The sequence below is a fragment of the Rhyacophila brunnea genome, unplaced genomic scaffold (assembly GCF_057557595.1).
Source record: "Rhyacophila brunnea isolate RB1 unplaced genomic scaffold, BYU_Rbru_1.0 scaffold_1, whole genome shotgun sequence".
Classification (NCBI taxonomy): Eukaryota; Metazoa; Arthropoda; class Insecta; order Trichoptera; family Rhyacophilidae; genus Rhyacophila; species Rhyacophila brunnea.
The window spans coordinates 20,034,120-20,056,182 of record NW_028232751.1 but is presented as its reverse complement, the minus strand read 5'-3'; the positions used below and the strand labels follow the sequence as shown (position 1 = coordinate 20,056,182).

General features: G+C 32.6%; 1 protein-coding gene across 2 annotated transcripts in view; it reads left to right on the top strand.

Moving 5' to 3' along the window:
• LOC147079559 (actin-binding Rho-activating protein-like) overlaps positions 1 to 22,063 on the top strand; it is an 89,981-nt gene that overhangs the window by 49,081 nt on the left and 18,837 nt on the right. The window contains exon 1 of one of the 2 annotated variants that reach the window (XM_085941954.1): positions 15,027 to 15,503. The exons of the other annotated variant lie outside the window; for it this stretch is intronic. Within the exon in view, the coding sequence (XP_085798080.1) occupies positions 15,330 to 15,503 (174 nt within the window). The 5' untranslated portion in view covers positions 15,027 to 15,329. Of the gene's footprint in view, positions 1 to 15,026; positions 15,504 to 22,063 lie in introns of those variants that run through there. 2 annotated transcript variants of the gene reach the window in all.

Genomic DNA, 22,063 nt, shown 5'->3' with positions numbered 1-22,063 from the left:
AATGGACCAAAATAAATGAAAAATATATCTCTGTTTTTCAATGTTTAATTTATAATGTGATCTATTTTTATTCATACGATTTAACCTTCTCATTTCCGCGAAAGATCTTTTCAAAGGTTAGTGCTCTTGGTTTATGCGCAGACATGGATATATTATTAACTGAAAATATTTTTTTTTTATATTATAGTAAATAATTAATAATAATAAATAATTTTCACGAATTAAAAATGTTCTGACATTTAACGTTAGTTGTTACAAAAATAATGTGAAGATAGAAATGACGTATACGGATTAAACTAGCACACGTGACTCGTAATTAAAAAATAATTAGGAGCATTTTTAAACCACCACATATTTCTATTTATGCGTGAAGAAGAATTAAATATGTAACAGCTTTAGATATGAAGCATTTTATTTATAATATTGAATTATATGCCACGTAGATGCTTTATATCTACAATGCTGTTAATATTTTCATAACAGCATATATAATTAGAATTTCTTTCTTAACTTACCCCCTCCGCCAAATATGTACTAAAATATTAATAAGGTTTTTTTCTTGGAATGATGTTAATGGATTATTAACGTTCATTGACATTTAAAGGGCTTACACTTACTTACGAGGCAAAAACTAAATACATGCCTGTCTATGTCACACCGCGAGAAGGCGCACTAAAGTTAGATATTGGTGCATACAAGTTTTTCATACGGTCGACAGTTTCATATACCTTGGATCTCTTGTAACTCGACATAATGATATTACAGAAGAAATCAACAAGAGAATCATGTCTGCGAATAAATGCTACTTTGACCTGTTAAGGCATTTTAAGTCCCGCATACTATATCGCCGAACTAAAAGCACTCTTTACAAGACACTTGCAAAGCCAGTGCCCACCTACGCATCGGAAACCTGGACATTAACTTTGCGAAATGAACGAGCCCTGAATATTTTTGAAAGAAAAATTCTCCGCCGTATATATGGACCGATCAGGGACTGCACCAATTGGAGGAGAAGATATAATGCTGAGCTCTACGGGGTGTACGAAGGTTGCAGCGTAGTTCAATCAATTAAGATTGGGATACTGCGATGGCTAGGTCATGTGCACCATATGAATGACAATGAACCGGCAAAGAGAGTGATGTCCAGCAATAGGGCGTAGAAGAAGAGGCAGGCCAAAGATTCGCTGGTTGGATGGAGCTGCCAGTGACTGCCGTAATCTGGGGGTACCGAATTGGAAAGCGGCCACACTGGATAGGGACAGGTGGAGGGAGCTGTTGGAGGAGGCCATGGACCCACACCGGGTTGTCGCGCCCCTGATGATGATGATGATTGACATTTAAAGAATGTTAAAAATAGTTAGATATATGTAGAATTTACAATTGCATATTTACCTTTGAATTAGATTTACTTAATTTAGCCACCGAAGCACTAAGTCTTGAATTCCTTCATTCCTCAGTACCTTAATCGTTATACTATTACAATTATTATATTCTTGTATCGCGATGGAGTATAAACATATGAAAATGAGGGCAAATTGGATCATCTTGACCTTTAATTACTTTCAAATAAATAAACAAACTTAAATTTATTATCCAATGCGTTGTTTCTTTCTTCCATATAAAAATGGCAACTACGTCAAGCTAGAGCTTGTTTCAGTGATTTTCATATGGATATACAGAAAGCAACAAAAGCAGAAAAGTACTTACATATGAAAATAGATCTTTCCTTTTAGAATGGTAAGCATATCTGCATTCGCGTTTTTAAATGGGCATCTATAATAATGCGATTTCTAAATTGTCGTGAACTGATATAACAACCTTTCAGGAAACTAAAATCCGCCAATCCGCTTATGTCCTTTTTCATTACGTATTAAATGACGTATCAATATTAAACGGTAACATGATGTTCTTGGTTTAAAAAAATAGTATGTAGGTAGGTACAATAAATTAAACAAATCACGCTAAAAAGTGGGTACACAGTAAATCTATATGGGGGTGGTCCAAATATTTATTTTAAATTATAAAAATAGAATAGTATATTACGATGAAAAATTTTCGGTGCATTTAAAAACATGTAAGCCGAAAGATACTATTTAATTTCACTTTTGGCCGGTCCGGAACCCGAAATCGCTCTTACATATTCTCATGTTCTCTCAATATAATCATAATCAAATTCAGCAGTAGTACGCTGTATCTGAATTTTTGTAGTTATACTTCTTTTGGTGCGTTTGGTAGAGAGTGAAATTGAGAGCTGCGCGCGCACACCGTTACGAAAGTGTGCGATAGTATGAAGTTAGCTGCGAATCAGTCAGCTGTATACAAACGCAAGTTTGATAGTAGAATTGTTCCGTTGCCTATGCAACGAATTTATTATTGTCGGTCATTTGCAATTCCTCACGTAAACATACGATTAAACGTCAGAGTGACAGTTGTTACTTTAAAAATAAAAACGTATTTCTCTGAAAAATATTTTCAAGATAATAGCTGAAATATAAAGTACAGATAAATAAATAATATTGTAAAAATGCATTCTACGTGTAATAACGTAAAATATAATATACAGATTGTAATTGTTTAAATAGGTAAATTACTCGACCTGCTCAGTTATGTAATAATCCAATATTACAATATTACGGTATTGCAAAACCAATTTTCCGCCTGAATTATTTTAGTTGGTATGTGGTTCGATCATTTTTGATTCATTTATTAGGTACAGGTATAACCAGAGCCAGTCTTGGTTTTGTTGGGGCCCCTAGCTTCATGAAATCTTCCCATAAAGGTTTTCAAGATATGGGGGCGGTTTGGACGGAGGAGGGACATACAAAAAAAAAATCAATAAGAAGAAATCTGTTGGTTTCAACCGAAATAATTATTTGATTTTGTGTGTCCGAGCTGGTCGTCAAAAAGACCAATGTTCTTGCATTTAGAAAATGTGCGGCGTTATACTATCAACGTGAACATTTCTGAACTTAGATTTTTCGGCAGTTTTATATTAGTTTTGTTGTTTACCAAAATGTTTTTTTATTACTTTGTATCTATGTGCTCCTCTCTTCCATGGAGACTTTTAAGTCATGTTAATTAAAGTCATGTTAATTCAGTGAAAGCACACAGTGTATCGCGACAGAGACATTATCAGTCATAAAAAAATACTGATGTTTTACATTCAAACGTAGGAAGGATCCCGTGATACGCGCGATTAAGACCTGGTGTGGTGCGGGCGGTGAGATCTGGTGAAGCATTTACCTTTATATTTAAAGTGCTCACGTTGTCAGTAAAGTCCTTTTTGTTTTGTATTGAGTGAAGAACGGTGAAAGCTATAATATTTTTAGAGTGTGAATCTATGGTTTGCTTATTTGAAGCCAAGATTCGATAATGTTTTCGATTTTATACGTACCTACCCACCTAATCGTATCAAATTTACAATTGACTGTTTAAAGAAATGTACACCCACCGTGGTCGCCCGGCTTAAGCGTTGGACTATCACGCCGTGGGTCCCAGGTTCGAATCCGGGGTCTGGAAAATACACGTATTGTTTTTCAATTTGTCAGTCAGGGTATGGACCTAATAGGTTGAGCAAGTGGCTGACATCCATTTCTCGTAAAAACAAAATCTGTTAATACAAACCTCTACTCTGTGGAGGCTCATATGATCCTATTAGGATCGGACATGGTCGAAAAAAAAATAAAGAAAATATGTTGCAAAGTTAGAAATTAATTCTGCTTACAAATGCCAAAATTAATATTTTTTTCGAATGAATCGGCCTAATTTGTGGTGTATCCAAATATTGATAGTTGTTTACTGATGGAAAAAAGGAAAGAATTGAGACCAATTATATCAGAAGCGTATATAAAAAATGTTTTAATTATTATTTAATTCCTTGTAACCAAAAAAACAGCAAGATAGGGTTTATTGATTTATTCAAGTCACTAAAAATATGTGTGACGATTTCAAATGATTGCAGATTCGCGAGAAATAATATTTCCCCACTAGATTTAATACAAATATATGAAGGGACATAAAATCCACAGAACCGATTAATTAATATAATCCCGATATGCTATAATCTAATACACTACATTTTGACGCAGGGTTTTGAATGTATGAGTGCCCAACGAAAATGAACCACACATTATAGACGTGCATTATAGTGTGCGTTGCAATTTCAAATACACCAATATTGAATGAGCGTCATTGCATAAAACGAGAGAAATTGTCAGAACGAAATACAAGCATATTCTTAACACGTGTTTAAGTGTATCCAATATTCTTCCACACACGAGATCGGTTGTCTGTTTCTCCACACCCGTTAGGTATTTCAGTTCCCATTATTTTTGAGTTACCTGATAATATCATAGGTTGATGACGCGATACGTAACACATTTTAAATTTAACACATTGAATGACAATAAGCTAGGAATTAAAAATTTGAAAAAATATATTTAATAAAATATAAGAGAGATAAAAAAGCAAATATGTGCAATAGGTACATAATAAAAAAGATATTAACAAAAGTATTTCAGTAAAAAGAGCACGCTTTTATTCTCCAAACGGGCCACGCATTTTCTAGAACCGCCCCTGTGAATATCTAAGTCAATTTATTTAACAGGCTACTTTTAAAAATACTATTCTTACGTGGGTTGTAATAGTTAAATTTGTTGTTATGTTAAAAGTAAGATCGCTTCCGTCTTCATTTACTTTAGAGAACTGTCTTTAAATTCTAAATATGTGGACACGACTTTAGCAGACATGTCACCTATGATATAACATAATATAGTATATCTTCCCGGAATAAACAAGGAAAACTTATACATATTCCAATTTTTCAAGGCGAACCAATTTTCTATTGTCACTTGCATAATTATTATTCATTGGTAGGAACAGTGATATTATATTATTTATTTTATTCAATATTATGACATAACAGTGATCAGTGGTACACCCAGGGGGGGGGGGGGGGCAAGGGGCCCTGGCACCCCCCAAACATGAATGATTTTAAACATTGAAATTGAAAAAATATCGAAACATAATGTCGGGTTTTTTTAGAAACCCAATCCTTAATGGAACTGTCAAAAAAATCTCGGTGTCCACCCGAATTCCGGAGTGGTGTATGTCATGGCTGGGGAGGGCTGACAGAGCTCTAGCCTGGGGACCCGGGCTGTGGGGGGCCCGGCGTGTCGGATTGACCAGATAAGTGAGATAAACACACATCATAAATTAGCTTTAATAGTAAAAAAAGTCGCGTGCGGCGCTATTATATTTCTTACCTATGAGCATTTTAAATTATATAATTGTGCAATATATTTTCTGATTATTATTTGTCGATTCTTCACAGCTCTATTAAAGTAGATGTATTACAAATCGCCAATAATTCACTGTATAAGTACCCTTAATTTGAACTAAAACACAATTTGAAAACGTTAATGTAGTATTTCACACTTCCTTTAATCTTAGCGGTAGGTAGGGGGCCCGTCAAATATCCTAGCCTGAGGGCCCGTTTCAGGATGTGGGGGCCATTGTGTAGGTACACCGAGTGCAATAGACAAAAGACCGATAAACCAGAAATTAGGCTGTGTTGTGTTGATTAGGTTTGTGTATAAGTTATATTATGCACTAATACGTTTTTTGTTCATTTTCAATTAATATTTTGGAACCTCAATATTAAATTACCAAAAATCGACGATAAACATTCGGCGAAAAGAACGACTACATCCACTAGTTGGTGGTAGTGTAAGTCAAAAGAACATTTTTTTCAGTGGAATTCGGCATAAATATTGTAGATCTCTAGACCAAGCGGGTAGCAACGCCGATAATATTTGAGTAATGTTTTAGCATACTAGGCGCACATGTTCAGCATGGTCGCTGTTAGTCACTTCCAATCCGCCAGTCGCTGATGACACGCTCAACTGTTACCGCCGTTATACCTCCAATTTAATAAAAACTAGGAGAAACTATACAAATATACCGTCGTGTATTGTGAAAATATGTAAAAATAATTATATGAAGAAGAAAAAGAGCCTATGGGACTAATTTACATTCTCCTCCTTAGCCCACCCCCCCAATATTAAATCCTGGGTGCGCCACTGACAGTGATTGGTCAATACACAGCAAAAGTAGGCATAGCGTCGTCTTATTATGCAAACCTTATATGTCTGTTTTAGAAAAAAAGTTCAGGATAGAGTTAGAACGTATTATTTATTACATTTTTTTTTTATAAATAAAAAAGTTTTTTCTAAAGTATTATTTAAAGTGCACTCTTCTTTGATAAGTATATCATAAATTTAAAACTTTTTTATTTATAAAAGAATTCTAATAAATAATACGTTTTAACTCTCTCCTGAACTTTTTTCTAAAAAAGACAGATGGTTTGTATAGTAAGCCGACGATAGTTCTTATGTAATAATTATGAATAGTAAACAAAATAATATATTTACAGTAAACAAAAAAGTACCTACTAATAACTAGAAATATTAGATAATTTGCATAATAATAATGTAATAGAGTAATACAATACAAGTAAATGCTTCAGTATCAGGAAATCTAATTAATTAAGGTACACAGAATTATAAATATAACGTACTTAACAAACCCATAAGAATTAAATGATTTCAGAAATATAGACAAATCTTAAGACCCGTTTCATACGCAGTGAATATTATTGCACGATACAAAGTCACACCACCATTATTCGCCGACGTGTAATGTGAAATGCGAAAATAATACAGCAAAAATGCAAGAACACAAATAAAAATATTTAACATATTGTAAAAAGCCGTTTTAATTAATTTTTTTTTGGGTCCCCAATATCTATTAATCCAAAAATCTGGACTTGCTCCCAGGCCCTTAAATATTTAAATAATCATTTCAGATCACATGCCAAAAGAAAATTGCAGATCTAATCGGAGATATTTATTTTTCATATTTTTTGTTGTATGGTAACTGGGAAGGGGAGGTTTTTGGGGAGAGATAATATGTGTTTACTTCAGTAATACTGTCAGCATGTCAATTGAAAACATTAACTCGTAAAAGCATTAGTAATGATTTCATTTTATGTGTTTTTGTGTTATCTGACACAGTGTTTTTTGTTTGTTAACATTGACAATCGATTAAAATATTAGACGTTATAATAATTATTAATGTACCGTATACTTAAATTTAAGATTTTCAAGAAAATTAGGAGTATTTTCGGTACTGTTCGGTTATCAGGAATACAGCGGAAAACACATTTTGAAAATAGCCGATAAACTGGATTATTTGTTAGTTTGGATTAGTTTAGGTAAGGATAAGTTGGGTTAGGTTAGGTTAGGTTAACCCAATGATACTCAACCTTTTTTTTCTTCAGGCCAAATACATATATTTGTAAAGTAACGCGGGCCGCATCACTAATGGTGTGACGAAAAAAATCATGAAATCCCCCCTTTTTTACAAAACATTTTTGAGATTTTAAAAATTATAAACAAAAGTAATGTGTATCCAAGCGTTTATTTCAAAATTAAAAATTATGTTCCTGATAATACATGTGTTTCGGGCCGCACATAAAAGCTTAAAGGGCCGCATGTGGCCCGCGGGCCGCAGGTTGAGTATCGCTGGGTTAACCTAACAAATAATCCAGTTTATCGGCTATTTTCAAAATGTGTTTTCCGCTGTATTCCTGATAACCGAATAGTACCGTATTTTCATATATACCTAGTTATGAGTACCATATTCATAACAGAAACTTAAAATAATTCTTAAAACTAAAAACCCGAAAGTTTATAGGTAGACATCAGCGGCTGAAAATTTTAATTTGATTTTTCTCTAAAGTGTTATTTTTGGACATAGGTAAGATACAGGCTCATAAGGCAGTGGTAAAGAGTGACTTGTACTGCAAGTAGGGTAATGGGATTCATAGTGGAGGGGGTCAGAAGCATAGGCAGCTTTCTGACAAAAAATGACTTTTTAACCTATGAATGCAGAATCATAAAGCTAAAAATTCTGCACGTTGTGAGCTGATGTTTTACTAACAAACTTGGCTTTCTACCATAGAAAATCGTTGTTAAAAATTAGCTTCAGAAGCAAACCCAGCTTTCTTCACTCTAAATGTTTCGTCCCATACAAAAAGTCACGTGACAAAATGGCGGCTCAGTACATTTTGGCGGTTGCCGCGCGAGTTTTCGCTACGGCTTATAATCGTGATTATTGTGCTAAAATTGTGAATTGTGTTAAATTATAAAATTTTAAAAGATGGAGAGTCACTCTTTGGAAATAGCTTCAAATAAAGCTAAGAAACGTTCAAGATGTCCAGAAAACTGGAAGAGAAATATGACTAAAATTTCGAGATATGTAACTGTCACTTGACCAATAAGACAAGCATCAAAACTTTTTTTGAACAATGTAATTCTTACAATTTTTTTTTTTAAAGTACAGTCCTAAGGAAATGCCGATTGCACCGACATGCAACCACAACCAAAAGTCATTAAAATGTGCCAATTTAAAGATGAAGGATAATACGATGTGAAACTAATTTTAAATATTATTAATTGTTTTTAATTTAAGGCTATACTTCAGTTGAGGCATGGTCTAAAAAGATCCTGGCTAGGCGATGCACGGATTTCGCAAATGACGCGTGCCGAACGAAATATAATTTGACATAAAAATCCAACATGCGTCCATTAATATTATGTTTATTGTTATATTACTAATAATAATAGTATATTCATTGACATCTTTTCTTTTTTAAGTACTTAAAAACATTAGGAATATTTTCATCCAACGCCGTGACAAAACAAATCGACGTGCAGACACCTCGACTATCGGTCAGTCTCCGAATGGCAACGCGGCCGAAATTATGTCCTACACAGTTTTGAAAATTATCAACCGTTTCACTTATGTACGCTCTTAATATCATTGTTTACCAAATGTATGTATTATGTTATAGGAATAATTATTACTGTAACATGTTTTTTCTTTAAGAATATTTTTATTTCATAGTTCATAGGCTAGACATTAATTAACATTCTGGCAATTTATTGTAATCATTATTATATAAACTGAAGTAAAACACTGTTTTGTGTTTACCACTGTCATGTATTTTAACACAAGTATATCGAATGCTTACGCATACAAACCGATGCTTATTTTCATGTGTAATGCAAACAAAAAATCCTTTCCATTATAAGTAATATTATTAGGTATATCTTATAATTAGAAATAAATGACTTTAATAAATTTGTTTTTTTTTTTGTGCGCGTAAAGATTTTTTTCATTTATTCAAGTTACAATGTTTGTCTTTGAGTATTTTTACAATAAAAAACATGGCCGACAAGTTAAAATCTAAGAAGCAAACATGGCTTTCTTTCAAGTTGTCAAAAGCAAAGTCAGACTTCTTGATGGGTGAGATGCAAATGCAGCCTTCTTGATATTTATTATGCATATATCTAAAACATGTAATAAAATTAATGAGTTTTAAAAGTTAAATTGACTTTGAAACACAATATTCTACTATAATGTATAGCTCACATAAATTAAATTAAATTGTAAGACTTGTTATCAGTTTTTGACGTTTTTCTCAAAACTACCCACGTGGTAGAAAGCTGCCTTTGCTTTTGGGCACCATTATTCTGTATATTATGTAAGTACTTATCTGTTTACTGAACCTAAGAAGATAATAATAATAATGTGCCGCCCAACGACGGAGTGCCCGTGATAGCTTGACAATGGTTAGATAAACTTTCACGTATATTTTTGTTACTTCCAAAATGAATATCCAGTATCTTACGTAAAACTGAAAATAGTTACGTAGGTAGGTACATCTAATATTCCATTGCCCCGAATCTGTTCAAGCAAACACAAATACCCTGACATGCACCCCTCTATATCAGTATATTATATATTGCTACAATAATTACATTATATTATTACGTATCGATGCGTACGTAAGTAGGTAAGTCTGTTACTGACATAATGAAATATAGATATTTTTTATTAAGATATGATTTATATAATTTTATTTATTAGTAAGGAGTGGGGCATTATATCGAAAGAAAATATCGATGTATCGGTTTAAAAAGTATCAATAGGTACTTCAAAGTAGGTATCGATACTTGATGGCCCTAGTAAGCAGTCTTTACCACAGTTCTGAGGTATTGAGTTACTGTTATGATTGTAAAATGGAATTATCTCAAGCAAATGAGGCGCCCAGTATCAAAATGGGCCAAAGGCACTTTTCAGCGTTTTTTACCTTTTAATGCCAAAAAATTCTTTATGTTAATATCTACAACTCTTATAATTTTCGTGGATTAAAAACAGCCAGAACCTATGCTAAATCTACTTATAAAATGTGCATGGATATAAAAAACGGCCAAAGGATTGACGAGCCAATCACATGCCTAAAAATGTACAAAATTTAATATTTCCGCCATAACACATCTTTCGTTTGCAAGACCTGTCATGTTTCAATAATTGAAAATGAAAATATTTTTAACCGTGTTTTATTTGTTTTTGATAAAAAAAAATTGGTGCTAGTCGGTTATCTCGGATACAGCGGCAAACACATTTTTTAAAATAGCCGATATACTGGATTCTTTGTTAGGATAACCTAACATAACCCAACCTAACGTAACCTAACCTCACTTAACCTAACCTAAGCTAACCCAAACTAACAAATAATCCAGTATATCGGCTTTTTTAACAATGTGTTTACCGCTGTATCCGAGATAACCGACTAGTACCAAAAAATATTAATAGGTACTCCAATAAGTTTCGGTAAAAAAAACATACGGCCATCAAAGATCATCAATTATTATCAAAAAAAGCCAAACTGAATAGTCAGTATCAAAAGTGACCGAGAGCATATTTAAGATGTAAAATTGTGCTTTGTTAATAAAGTTATACTTAAATTTACTATTTAAAAGTATTCAGAAAAGGTTATAGCATATTAAGAAAAATATGATACTTAAATATAAAATTGTCAAAAGTATCACTACAGTTTTTCGCCCTTCCTGTAAAAAACATCAAGGTACCTTAGGTCCACTTTGATACTGGGCGCCTGAAATATACTCACAAGTAACGATAATAGTGATTATTAATAATGGGCAGAACACTCTCAGTAATCCGCAGCTCGATTATCCGACAACTACTACAATACGCCGTTTTTTTACTAGTTGAAAGCACAAAATCCACCTCTATAATTCGCCGGTATTCGATTGTCAAATTCAGTAGTCCGCCGCGTACAAGTATACAACGCAGATGAGCGTTTTGCTTTGTTTTGGAAACTTCTCCTCCGTAAAACGTTCATTCATTGCGAAGAAAGTAATATACCAGGTAGGAAAGTGCCCAAGGACCGCATCACAATTATGCCATACTCCAATAGGTACAACCGGGACATACAAAATGAAGCTTTTGGTCATAGGGAACGCCAGGAATCATAAGTCATTCAAGAATATCTGCCTCACTGGACAACTGGTTGTGTCAAGTGATTTACTGTTTAATATTTAGTTAATAAACTTATTTATAGATAATATGTATAATTTAGTAAATAGGTACTGATTTTGATTACCTATAAATAAAACCGTAATTTTCTCGTACAAATTTCTCAAAAAAAACTATTTTTTACGAAATACCTGTTTTCATTTTTACCATTTATTTTGTATGTATGCACTATAATCCGCCGCTTTCACTAATTGGACACTTGTCTAGTTTTTGGGGTGGCAGATAACTGAGAGAGCAGCGTTGCCAACAGTACTATAATTATAGTATTTGTACTATAACTTTATATACGATATAAAACAGGAGTACGCCCAAAATACTATAATTTTGAATATCGGAAAAAATATGTAAAAAGTACTAAAATTTCGATATTTCCGTTCGATAAATTGGTGCAAAATACTATAATTTCGCAATATACCTAAGAAAATTTGTAGAATTACTCGAAAAACGTAAAAAAATCCCTTGACTCTGGTTTAAAATGAAATTTGTTGAATTTATTGGTAAGCATTTTTGGCCGGAAGAGGTACCTAAATAAAAAGATCTCGGAGTTTCTTAAATTCTTCGTTATGTTTTTTCTGAGAAACAAAAAACCTGTACATTTTCAACAGATGACAACGCGTACTATATTTTTTCCCCAAATACTATAATTTTGGAGGCTCGCTGAAAAGATGGCATCACTGTGAGAGAGTACTGTATAAGTAAGTATATCTACCTAATTATATTATGTTTGCTTTGATTTATGACGCCGGATTTATTAGAGAGATATTTCTACATCATTGAAGAGCGCATTTTCTAACATTGAAACAATGACGTTTAAGCATTGCCTACGTCATAAGGGAAACTGAAAGAGCTTTTGATTCAACATCGTGTTATTTGGGTTTAATGCACGCGACTGGACAGAACAAAGTAAGTAGCGGTTCGCATCCGCTGTGCCGCGAATAACATCCACATTCACAGCGTGCGCATATTTTATGTTCGTAAACAAGTCGAGAGGCGATGGAGCTCGTCACGGCGAGACGGGCAGCAGGTGACGCAACGTGCGCCGAATTCCTGGATGACGTCCACGCTCCTCGCGAATTAAAATTTGTAAACAAGGAAACGGAGCAGTCCCGAATGATGGTGGTGTTGCTCCGTCCATCCGACAAGACAACACCCACGCTTCCCTACTCAACAGTCCGGAATAAAGATGCCCAGCTATCAACAGGTTCGCGCTCATTTTTCGAACCTGTTGATAAACATTACAATTTTGTATAATATTGACTCGATTGTTTTTAATTTATTTAGAATTTTGGTACTGTTCGGTTATGAGGAATACAGCGGCAAACGCATTTTGAAAATAACCGATATACTGGATTATTTGTTAGGTTAACCTAACCAAACCTAACCTAACCTAACCCAACCTAAACTAACCTAAACTAACCCAAACGAACAAATAATCCAGTATACCGGGTATTTTCAAAATGCGTTTTCAACAATTAATTATACAGTTTGAATTGCCACCAGATATTACATAATATACAAAATGATTCGGTTATTGATCTATTCCACTTTCGTGAGATGAGTTTAACTGGACTTTGTTTATAAATTACTTCGTAGCTCAGTCGGTGTAATTCCATATTATAAGTAGGTATTGTAAATACATAGTAGTATAAATATTGTAAGTTACCTATTTGTATCGTTAATACCTACCAGTGGCGAAGGGAGAAGGTAGGCTGTTAAGATCCGCCATAAATGGTGCACACTAAACTTTGTCAGTCATACGTATTTGTTTTTATTGAAATAAGACTACAATTTATAGATGGTGTTGGTTAGTTTTTAAAATTCAATTAAACTCTGCGAAAACCAAGCCATAATAGATAAAAGTCAAAAAATACTTGTCTATCTATAAAATATCTGAAATTATGCGATTAAATCATACATAACATTGAATATTTTAAAGATAGAATAATATTTTATCTATTATAGTTTGGTTTAGGCAGGGCAATTAAAAAAAACGAACCAACAATATGTGTAATTTGTATTATTAATCCAACGAAAACAAATAAGTATGAATAAAAAAGTGTGCATAATTTTGTCGTATTGCCCAAAATATACCAAAACTATTATGGTTTTTAAAAACTAACCAATACCATCTGTAAATTGTAGTCTTAGTTCAATAAAAACAAAGACGTAAGACTAAAAAAGTGTACTGTGCACTATTTATGGCGGATCTTAACAGCCTACATCCACCCTTCGCTACTGATACCTACTTGGAAGTACTGGTTTTCTTTGTTTTTTTCATGTAATATTGTGAATGTCTTCAGCTTAAAATCTCTAACGTTAACTTCATGTAAAATAAATTAAATTAAATTTTGAATTTAAGTCTTCATTTTTCGCCAGCCTCTCTTCAGTAGGCATTATAATATTTTGATCTTTAAGTTTATATTGTATGGTATCGATCCGGAATACTATTATGGTATATAATATACTTAGTTGGATTATATTTTGAATCTTGATTCACTCAAAACTAGTAAATCTAAGTACGCTAAGTTAGAAATGGGGTGACGATTTATCAATGAATGAATTGAAATTCATTTGTTTGATCGATCCGGAATTCTATGATGGTACTTATATAACATACTTAGTTGTATTATATTTTGAATCTTGATTCACACAAAACTAGTACCTAAATCTAAGTACGCTAAGTTAGAAATGGGGTGACGATGTATCAATGAATGAATTGAAATTCATTTGTTTCAGTAGTCAATTAATAATTTGCTTAATGGAAATCGACTACAAAGTAACGGATCATAAATATATTGACAAAATGGAGGTTACAGTATTTTTACGATAAACTCATTAGTTTTAATGCTGACACTGAACTTGACATATGCGGATTTACAACTTATGACCCACGGCAAAGATGCGGACGCTTTGGAACTCATCAAGATTATCTCTCGCATCAGCGATGAAGTTGTCAGATCAATCAGCCCATTTATTATTCCATTAACTACTAAGTTTAAGAATAAATAACTATTTTCAGTGTTCAACGCGATTAAGCCAATCAATAAAGGTAAAGGAAAACTATTATAAACAAGTGAAGTCTTACAGCCTTCCAGCTTTCTAGGCTTCCAAATTTAAAATATCTTTGTTTGCTTTATACTTTTTCATAATAAAAATCCATCGGCTAAAAACTTGAATTATTCAAAATTCTAAAGGAATTTACATTCAAATTCGAATTATTAAATTTCACCTAATTTTGGTGAAACTAACTCGTTACTGTAATTTAATAATTTCATTTTATTTACTATTGCGGAGTGTAGATACGTATTGCCTATAATACAATTTTAATATACACACTTTCGTAATCTGTAGGTAGTTAATTTATAGAATCTATTGACAACAACTGAATAGTGGTAATTTTGCACGTGATATTTGCAATCAATTGTCGTTTTGTAATGTCACATTGGTAGTTGGTTTATTTTTTGGGGTACGGTTTTGCGAATTGGTTGTTATCTCTGAAGGGGTGCGTGCATCACTGCTCCGTGTGTGAAAACAATACTTTGTAATAATTGGGCAGTTCTGATTTCTCTCGCGACGGGTATTAGCGACCCGCGCCACACCAACTCAGATTATTTTGAATACGATTTAGATTAGTTGTGTAGTCGGTGCTCAAGGAGCTAGTTGGGACTGAGAGAGCTATAAAGTTTGTCCTCCCTGATATTAAAGTAGATGCGTCGCGGCGATTCGAAATTCAGTTTCTCAGGTCTGGCAATACTCATTATTGTTGCACGACATAAACAAACACAGTGCGTCAGTTCGACGAGAAATAATTAATCACTTTTATTATTAATTGTGCGTTCGGTAATTGTTGATAATCCTACAAGATGCAGAACGGGAATTTAGCAGTCGATTGTGTCCTCACGCCGCCGACCGATACAAAAGATGATTCTGCGATATGCTTTGTGAAAATTGAGGGTCCACCTGACGGGGATTCGCCACCCGCACCCCAAATCAACAGGCGTGCGAGATCGTGTTCGCCATGTCCCACAAGAATGATGGTCAGTCATCCTTACTAATCGTACCCTATATATATACAATTATCACAATTCTTCCATGACAATATTAGAATCATAAAAAAAACACATTGGACCAAAATACCAAAATAAGTATTAATTATTGTTGTTTTCAGCCATACGGTTTCTAAGGTTTTAAGTATTTAGCCATTTTATTCTTTAAATTGTCACTATTTTCAGTTCACATCCCAGTATGACCGGCTTTTTTACACATACATCATAATATAGGTACAACAATCAATAGAAAAAATATTCATTCATTAATGTAAATCCATAAATTTATTGAGATAGTTATTAGGTACCTTTTACTGCGCGGTAACTGAATTTAATAATGATTCTAGTTTACATGTTATGAGGAATGCAAATAATTTGTATATCGTTAGTAGCCAAACCAATAGTCCAATATGATTGCGTGACCTAGAGGAAGGGTGAATAATTATAACTATTTTGACAAACATAATTTTTTCAGTTTCTTCTCTAACTGTTATATTTTGTCATATCCTGAAAATATAGTGAATGTGCTACTTTCTAGTTTGGAAAAGTTATTTTTAATATTAGTCGGTAGTTGGAAAATTCTCAAATTTTCACAAGAATAAGTCCGCAAATAAAATTTATATACCTACCCGTATCCATTTTATTTATACGTATTAACATTATTTAACATTTTTTTGATTGTTTTTGATAGTAGGAACCTGTTAAATCATCGTGATTAATTTTATTTAAAACTAAATAATATGGCATCGTGTGGTTAAATATTTAAACGTCACTGCTACGTGCTTTCGATGAAATTTACAAATGTATTAGCTAGCAAAATAATTTATCAGTACTTGCCATATTTGTGTAACAATGTATATATAAACTGACAGTGACCATAATTAAATTACTATTGTAAAATATTAAAAAAGCACGTGGTTTGGAGAAAAAAAAATACGTATCTCTCATATGTACTATTGGTACTTCACCATAGTTCAAATATCAAGATTAGAGATAAATTAAATAATAATATATAATAAATTTACATACTTGCCTTAAAAAAAGTGTGTGCACTAACAACGTTCATCATTAGTTACAAAATTGGCAAAAGAAAAAAAAATACCTGCATTATACAGTTTAATATGTTAGTTGAATACATTGGGAATACATAGTGTATGTTAAATTGTTTAACCATAATTAGTACATACAACATACGTGTTGTAATTTAAAAAAATAAAGTTAAAATTACGGGTTTTTATTGAAAATATGACGCATGAAAAACTCTGAGTTGATTTTTAAAATTTGCTACAAGTAGGCCTATATCCTGCTGATGTGCCCGCTGTGTTTGATAACAAAACCATTAGATAACGTTTGATTGAACAATTAATTTACACTAGCTACTTATCAAGGGCGGGACAATTACAACCCCAGACTAGGGTTAATAAAACTTAATACAATGCATAATATGTGTTGTTTTCATATTATAATCAAATACAGGTGTGTTGATGGTAATCATATGACATTGATAACGATAATGCAAACGTAACCGTAGAAGAGTATTCCAGAGTATTATGTTTTGATCTATTATAATAATCATTAGTCGTATATATATTTGATTCAATTCTGATAAACTATATTTGGTGATCCATTCTTTCAGCAGTGGATTGAATGTTTTGAATGATAATATAGGGAGATAGGTACATATCTTATTTAGTCGATGAGAAATAATACAAGTATTTATTAAAAATTCACTGATTTCCTTTGAATAGTTTATCGGTTACTTACAGGTTTAAAAAAAAACATTTCTGGCGAATTGCTTTTGGCACTCAATGTCGAATTAAATAATCTCACTCAGTTGATGCGTAATTTTCTTGCATGGGGAAGAGTTATTAAAAAGCTATTTTCTCTTTTGAAATGTTTACTCCCGTCTTCTTTTTGAATAGTTTAAATTTGACGAGCCTGCGCAACATTTAATACGCCATCCAAATTATTTAAAATTACCTACTTCTTTCAATCTGATTATTTCCCATGTAAACAGTTGATTTTTCTTTAATTTCGTCGTGGAAGTCATAACCGGCAAAATCAAATGGGTTATATTTTGAAGATTGCTTTGGCAGCCTCGCAATAATGTTATTGACCCATGACTAATTTTTTTTTTTTTTCAAAATAATAACAACTTACAAGTATCACATTGTCAAGTATATTAATATGTAACCTATCTGTAGACTTACGAGTACCAACTCCGCCTTTATTATGTATACAACAATACGTGAAAGTGCATTCGTATGTAGGTACATAAGTGACAAATTATATAAAGTAAAAGTACAATATTAATTATTTTATACTACTGAATCATTGATTATATATTTTATTATAGTGGAGTTTAATAATTGCTTAACATTTGGAAGGTAAATTTATTTTGATATCCTCGTTGCAATTATACAAGCATTTAATTTTTTTTATTTAGTTCGATTACTAGGCCATTTGTAGGTATTAAGAAATAAATATTTATTGAGACGAAAGAATATAAATTAAACATGTTATATTATAGTATATGTTTTAATTGTAGAGTTATGGTATGATTTATTATTTATATTTTTACATCTACCACAATTCCGTGACAATAGTTTTTTTCCACAACTTACTGATTGATATGTGCCAGCCAAAATCTACTAAAATTAATAATATTTGTTAATAACATTTAATAATTATAGCATAACAATAAGATGACTATCGATGGTCATATATATGATAACAGATTTACACTTTCACAGTACACCGCTCTGATTTTTCTCGCCTTTGTAAATTTTATGAAAAACTGACTAGGTTCTGAGTGCTAATTATCAAACTTCAATACGAAAAATCGGAGATGTTAATTGGTTGACTCTCATATTTTTTTAAAAAAGAAAAAACAATTTGTGATTTTATTTTATGTCAGAAAATTTTCACCTGATGCTTTTTAAAATACGATTATAATGTCGTTTTTATCTCCATTATAGTAAGTGTGATTACCTAATAGTATGTAATAATAGGAATTTGAAGTTAAAAGAAAATTAAATAGTGCATTGTATAAATGCAAAATCTAGTATTATTAATGATTACACGTTCCCAATACAATGTCCTCTTTAGATTCATTTCTCGTTATTTACGTACATTTGGTCCATAGGTGGTGTATTTTCACAACAGTAATTCCGTGATAATATGCCATGCGAGATGCAGATTAATTTGATGTGAAGGGGAAACAGTACATTATACTACATAAATACTGTAATTATTTCATTATTTATAATGACCACATAATCTCACGTGACAATATATTTCACCCGTTGAAATCACATGTCTGGCATCGGCCTTAGATGTCTACGTGATGCCGAGTACACGTGCTCTTAGTTTTAACTTTATGAAATATAAAAAAAAAAAGTTTATTCAATTTTTCATTTACATTTAACTTTATCGCAGGTGTAAAAAAAGGTTTAAATTTGATTATGTTTTATATAGATAAATATATTAATCTCTTCGACCCTGCGTCATCTGGGTCTCTGGGCGATTGTCTCTTAATTATTCTAATTATGTCGCCATATGTAAGGTTTTTAGCAAACTATTAAATCATATAAATATAATATATATACAGCTATATTGCAATATTTAATAATGTAGCCACAAAGTATTATTTTTAAAAAATGTTGTTTTTTCTTGCGCTAAAAATGCTTCTCTAACCGAAAACACTGAAACCGCTTTAATCATTTCTGTCCTCCTTTCCGACTGTCTTGGCAGCGTGACATTTTTCTATTTTCACCACATTATTTATCCCACATTTATAAAAACATAAAATCCTACGTAAGTACATCGTATAATATATACACAAGTATTATATATTATATTTATAATGTTTATAGCTTCGACGTATAAAACAATCCTCGAGTGTATTTTTCTCGACGATCTCATTCGTATACATTCGAAAACAAATACCTTGTGTTGTTATCGGAATATAATAGGTACCTATTTATATATTTTTAAATTTAATGTATGTATGTATATGAGACAATTCCGGAAGAGACCGATACATTGATGTTGAAATAAATCAATAAAGAGGACGCATATTATTAACGCGTTTATTAATATTTTTTATTAAAATAAGTTTAACTTTACTAGAAGTTGTAGGATAGACAGATATGACAGATAGTCAAAATAGGATTTTTTTAGTACATACATACTGGCGTCTTGGAAGGTATTTCCTAGGTTGTTCCCAGTACAGTTTTAAGGGAGTTTCTGCATTAGGCTCTAAGTCGGTAGATATCTTGTTAAATTATGTATAATAATTGTGGTAATAATATAATCAAGTATCACAATCATAAATAATATACTACACACTTAAGTATCTAAAATGCTAATTCGAATGAAGTATTCTTTTAAAGATAAAAATAAATTAAGCATCTTTGCAGTGTTTCCCATATTATACTAGTTCGCGTTCAGAGTTTTTCCTGCGTGCCCCGTGAGAACGAATTACGAGTTATTTGTATGTTCTGAGCAGTCATGTTCTATATTTTTAGGTCTTTTGCTCGATGTATCTATAGTCTATGGTCTTTTGAGTTGTCAATTTGAATTTTTTCTTTTAAATAAAAGTGTTTTGTTGTAGGTTTTCTGTTTCAATGTGATGACAGTATTTCGTTTTTGATTCACCCAAAAATTGGATTGCTGATACGTAAAAAAATATTCCATTTTTTTTTTCTGAAATTACGATGAGAAGAATAATTATTAGCACATCCTGAAGCGGACCCCCAGGCTAGGATTTTTGGCGGGCCTATCTACCTATCGCTAAAGATGAAGGCAGTGTGATGCTCTACAGTAGCGTTTTCCAAATGGTGTACACGGTAAAATTAATGTGTATATTTAGTATTTTTTTTTTGTATAGTTTAATACTTCCATTTGAATAATTATAGAGTTGTCGAGCATCGATACACAATTAAAAATTGTATCGTACAACACATAATTTTAAATAATAACATTATCGAAGAAAAAAAGTCTTTTTTTACTATTAGAGAGAATTTGTGATGTGTGTTTATATCACTCATCTGATCGAATTGCCACGCCGGGCCCTTCCTGAGCCCGGGCCCCCAGGCTAGAGCCTTGTCAGCCCCCCCTTTGTGGGGGCCGTGGTTCCACTTGTCATATTATTGTGCTCGCGCTACGCCCAGCTCAGAAGCAGAACAGGACACGGATTCCGTGTCGCATTTTTTCATGAGTTTGCTTGTTAATATTATAGAAAAATTACAATTAGGCAAGTAAACCCATATGCTTGCATTTGAAAAATAAATTGCTTAGAAACTGTGCATTTTTATAAATATTTAACACACCATACCTACTATGATTTCGTACATTGTGACATTCGTAAATTTGCACAGACGAGACTGCGGAACTTTTCGAGTAATAAACGGTTATAATTAATAGTACCTACAATAATATTATGTCTGTGGTGTTTTCTAAAATTATGATACGTTTTCTAAATACGCTATCAATCCTAACTAATAAGATAATGTAGTGTATTGTGGCTGATTTTATATATTATTTTAACTTGTCAGTTTCTTGTCTCGAGACTTTGAAATTTCAAACTCTTCTAATGAAAAATATCAGTTTTGCACTCACCAATAAAAAATCACATGTATACCTATGTGTCTAATAGACTTATATGTATTTTGAAAACGTTAAAAGATTGAGCGGTTTCAGCGGGAACATCAATAAAATAAGTTCTTTTCCAAACACAGCGTTTTATATTTTCCAGCTACAATAATACACGCCTGCTACGAACCGCTTAAATAAAAATAAATAATTCCAAGTCGTAATTTCGGAGCATTTTCAATGCATTCTCCTTGTGTACATACAAATAATATAATATGGTATCGCAATGTGGAAGTTTTATATAATTATATATAGTATATTATTATGTATATACGGGAGAATTGGGAAACCAGCAAGAGCAACCGGTCATTAGCTTTCTAATATTAGATACTTCACCTTGGGAGCGGAATGGAATTCGAGTTACTTCGATGTCGAAATTGAGGAATTCATTCATTAATTGGTAAACATAATATAGTAGGTGAGTTGCCCTTACGAGTCACACGTTATTTATATGGTATTGGAAAATAAGTCACCTTCAAAAAAACTAGTAACGCGTGAAGTCATCACCAGCAGCGGAACAACCCGGGGTAGGTCATGGTTTCCTCCAGTAATTCTCTCCACCTTACCCTATCTAAAGTAGCCGCATTCGAATTCGGTATCACAAGCATGGAAGACATCAGTAGCTCTATCTAGACCAATGATACTCAACCTTTTTTTTCTTCGGGCCAAATACATATATTTGTAAAGTAACGCGGGCCGCATCACTACTGGTGTGACGAAAAAAATCATGAAACCCTCCCTTTTTTACAAAATATTTTTGAGATTTTAAAAATAATGCGTGTTTTTTTTAAATTAATCGTGTGCAATAGCAACACTCTTATACCAGATCTGATGAGGACCATACTGACAATCCTCTTCGGGTGTCACTATCTGTGCGTCAAAGTCGAAACGAATCT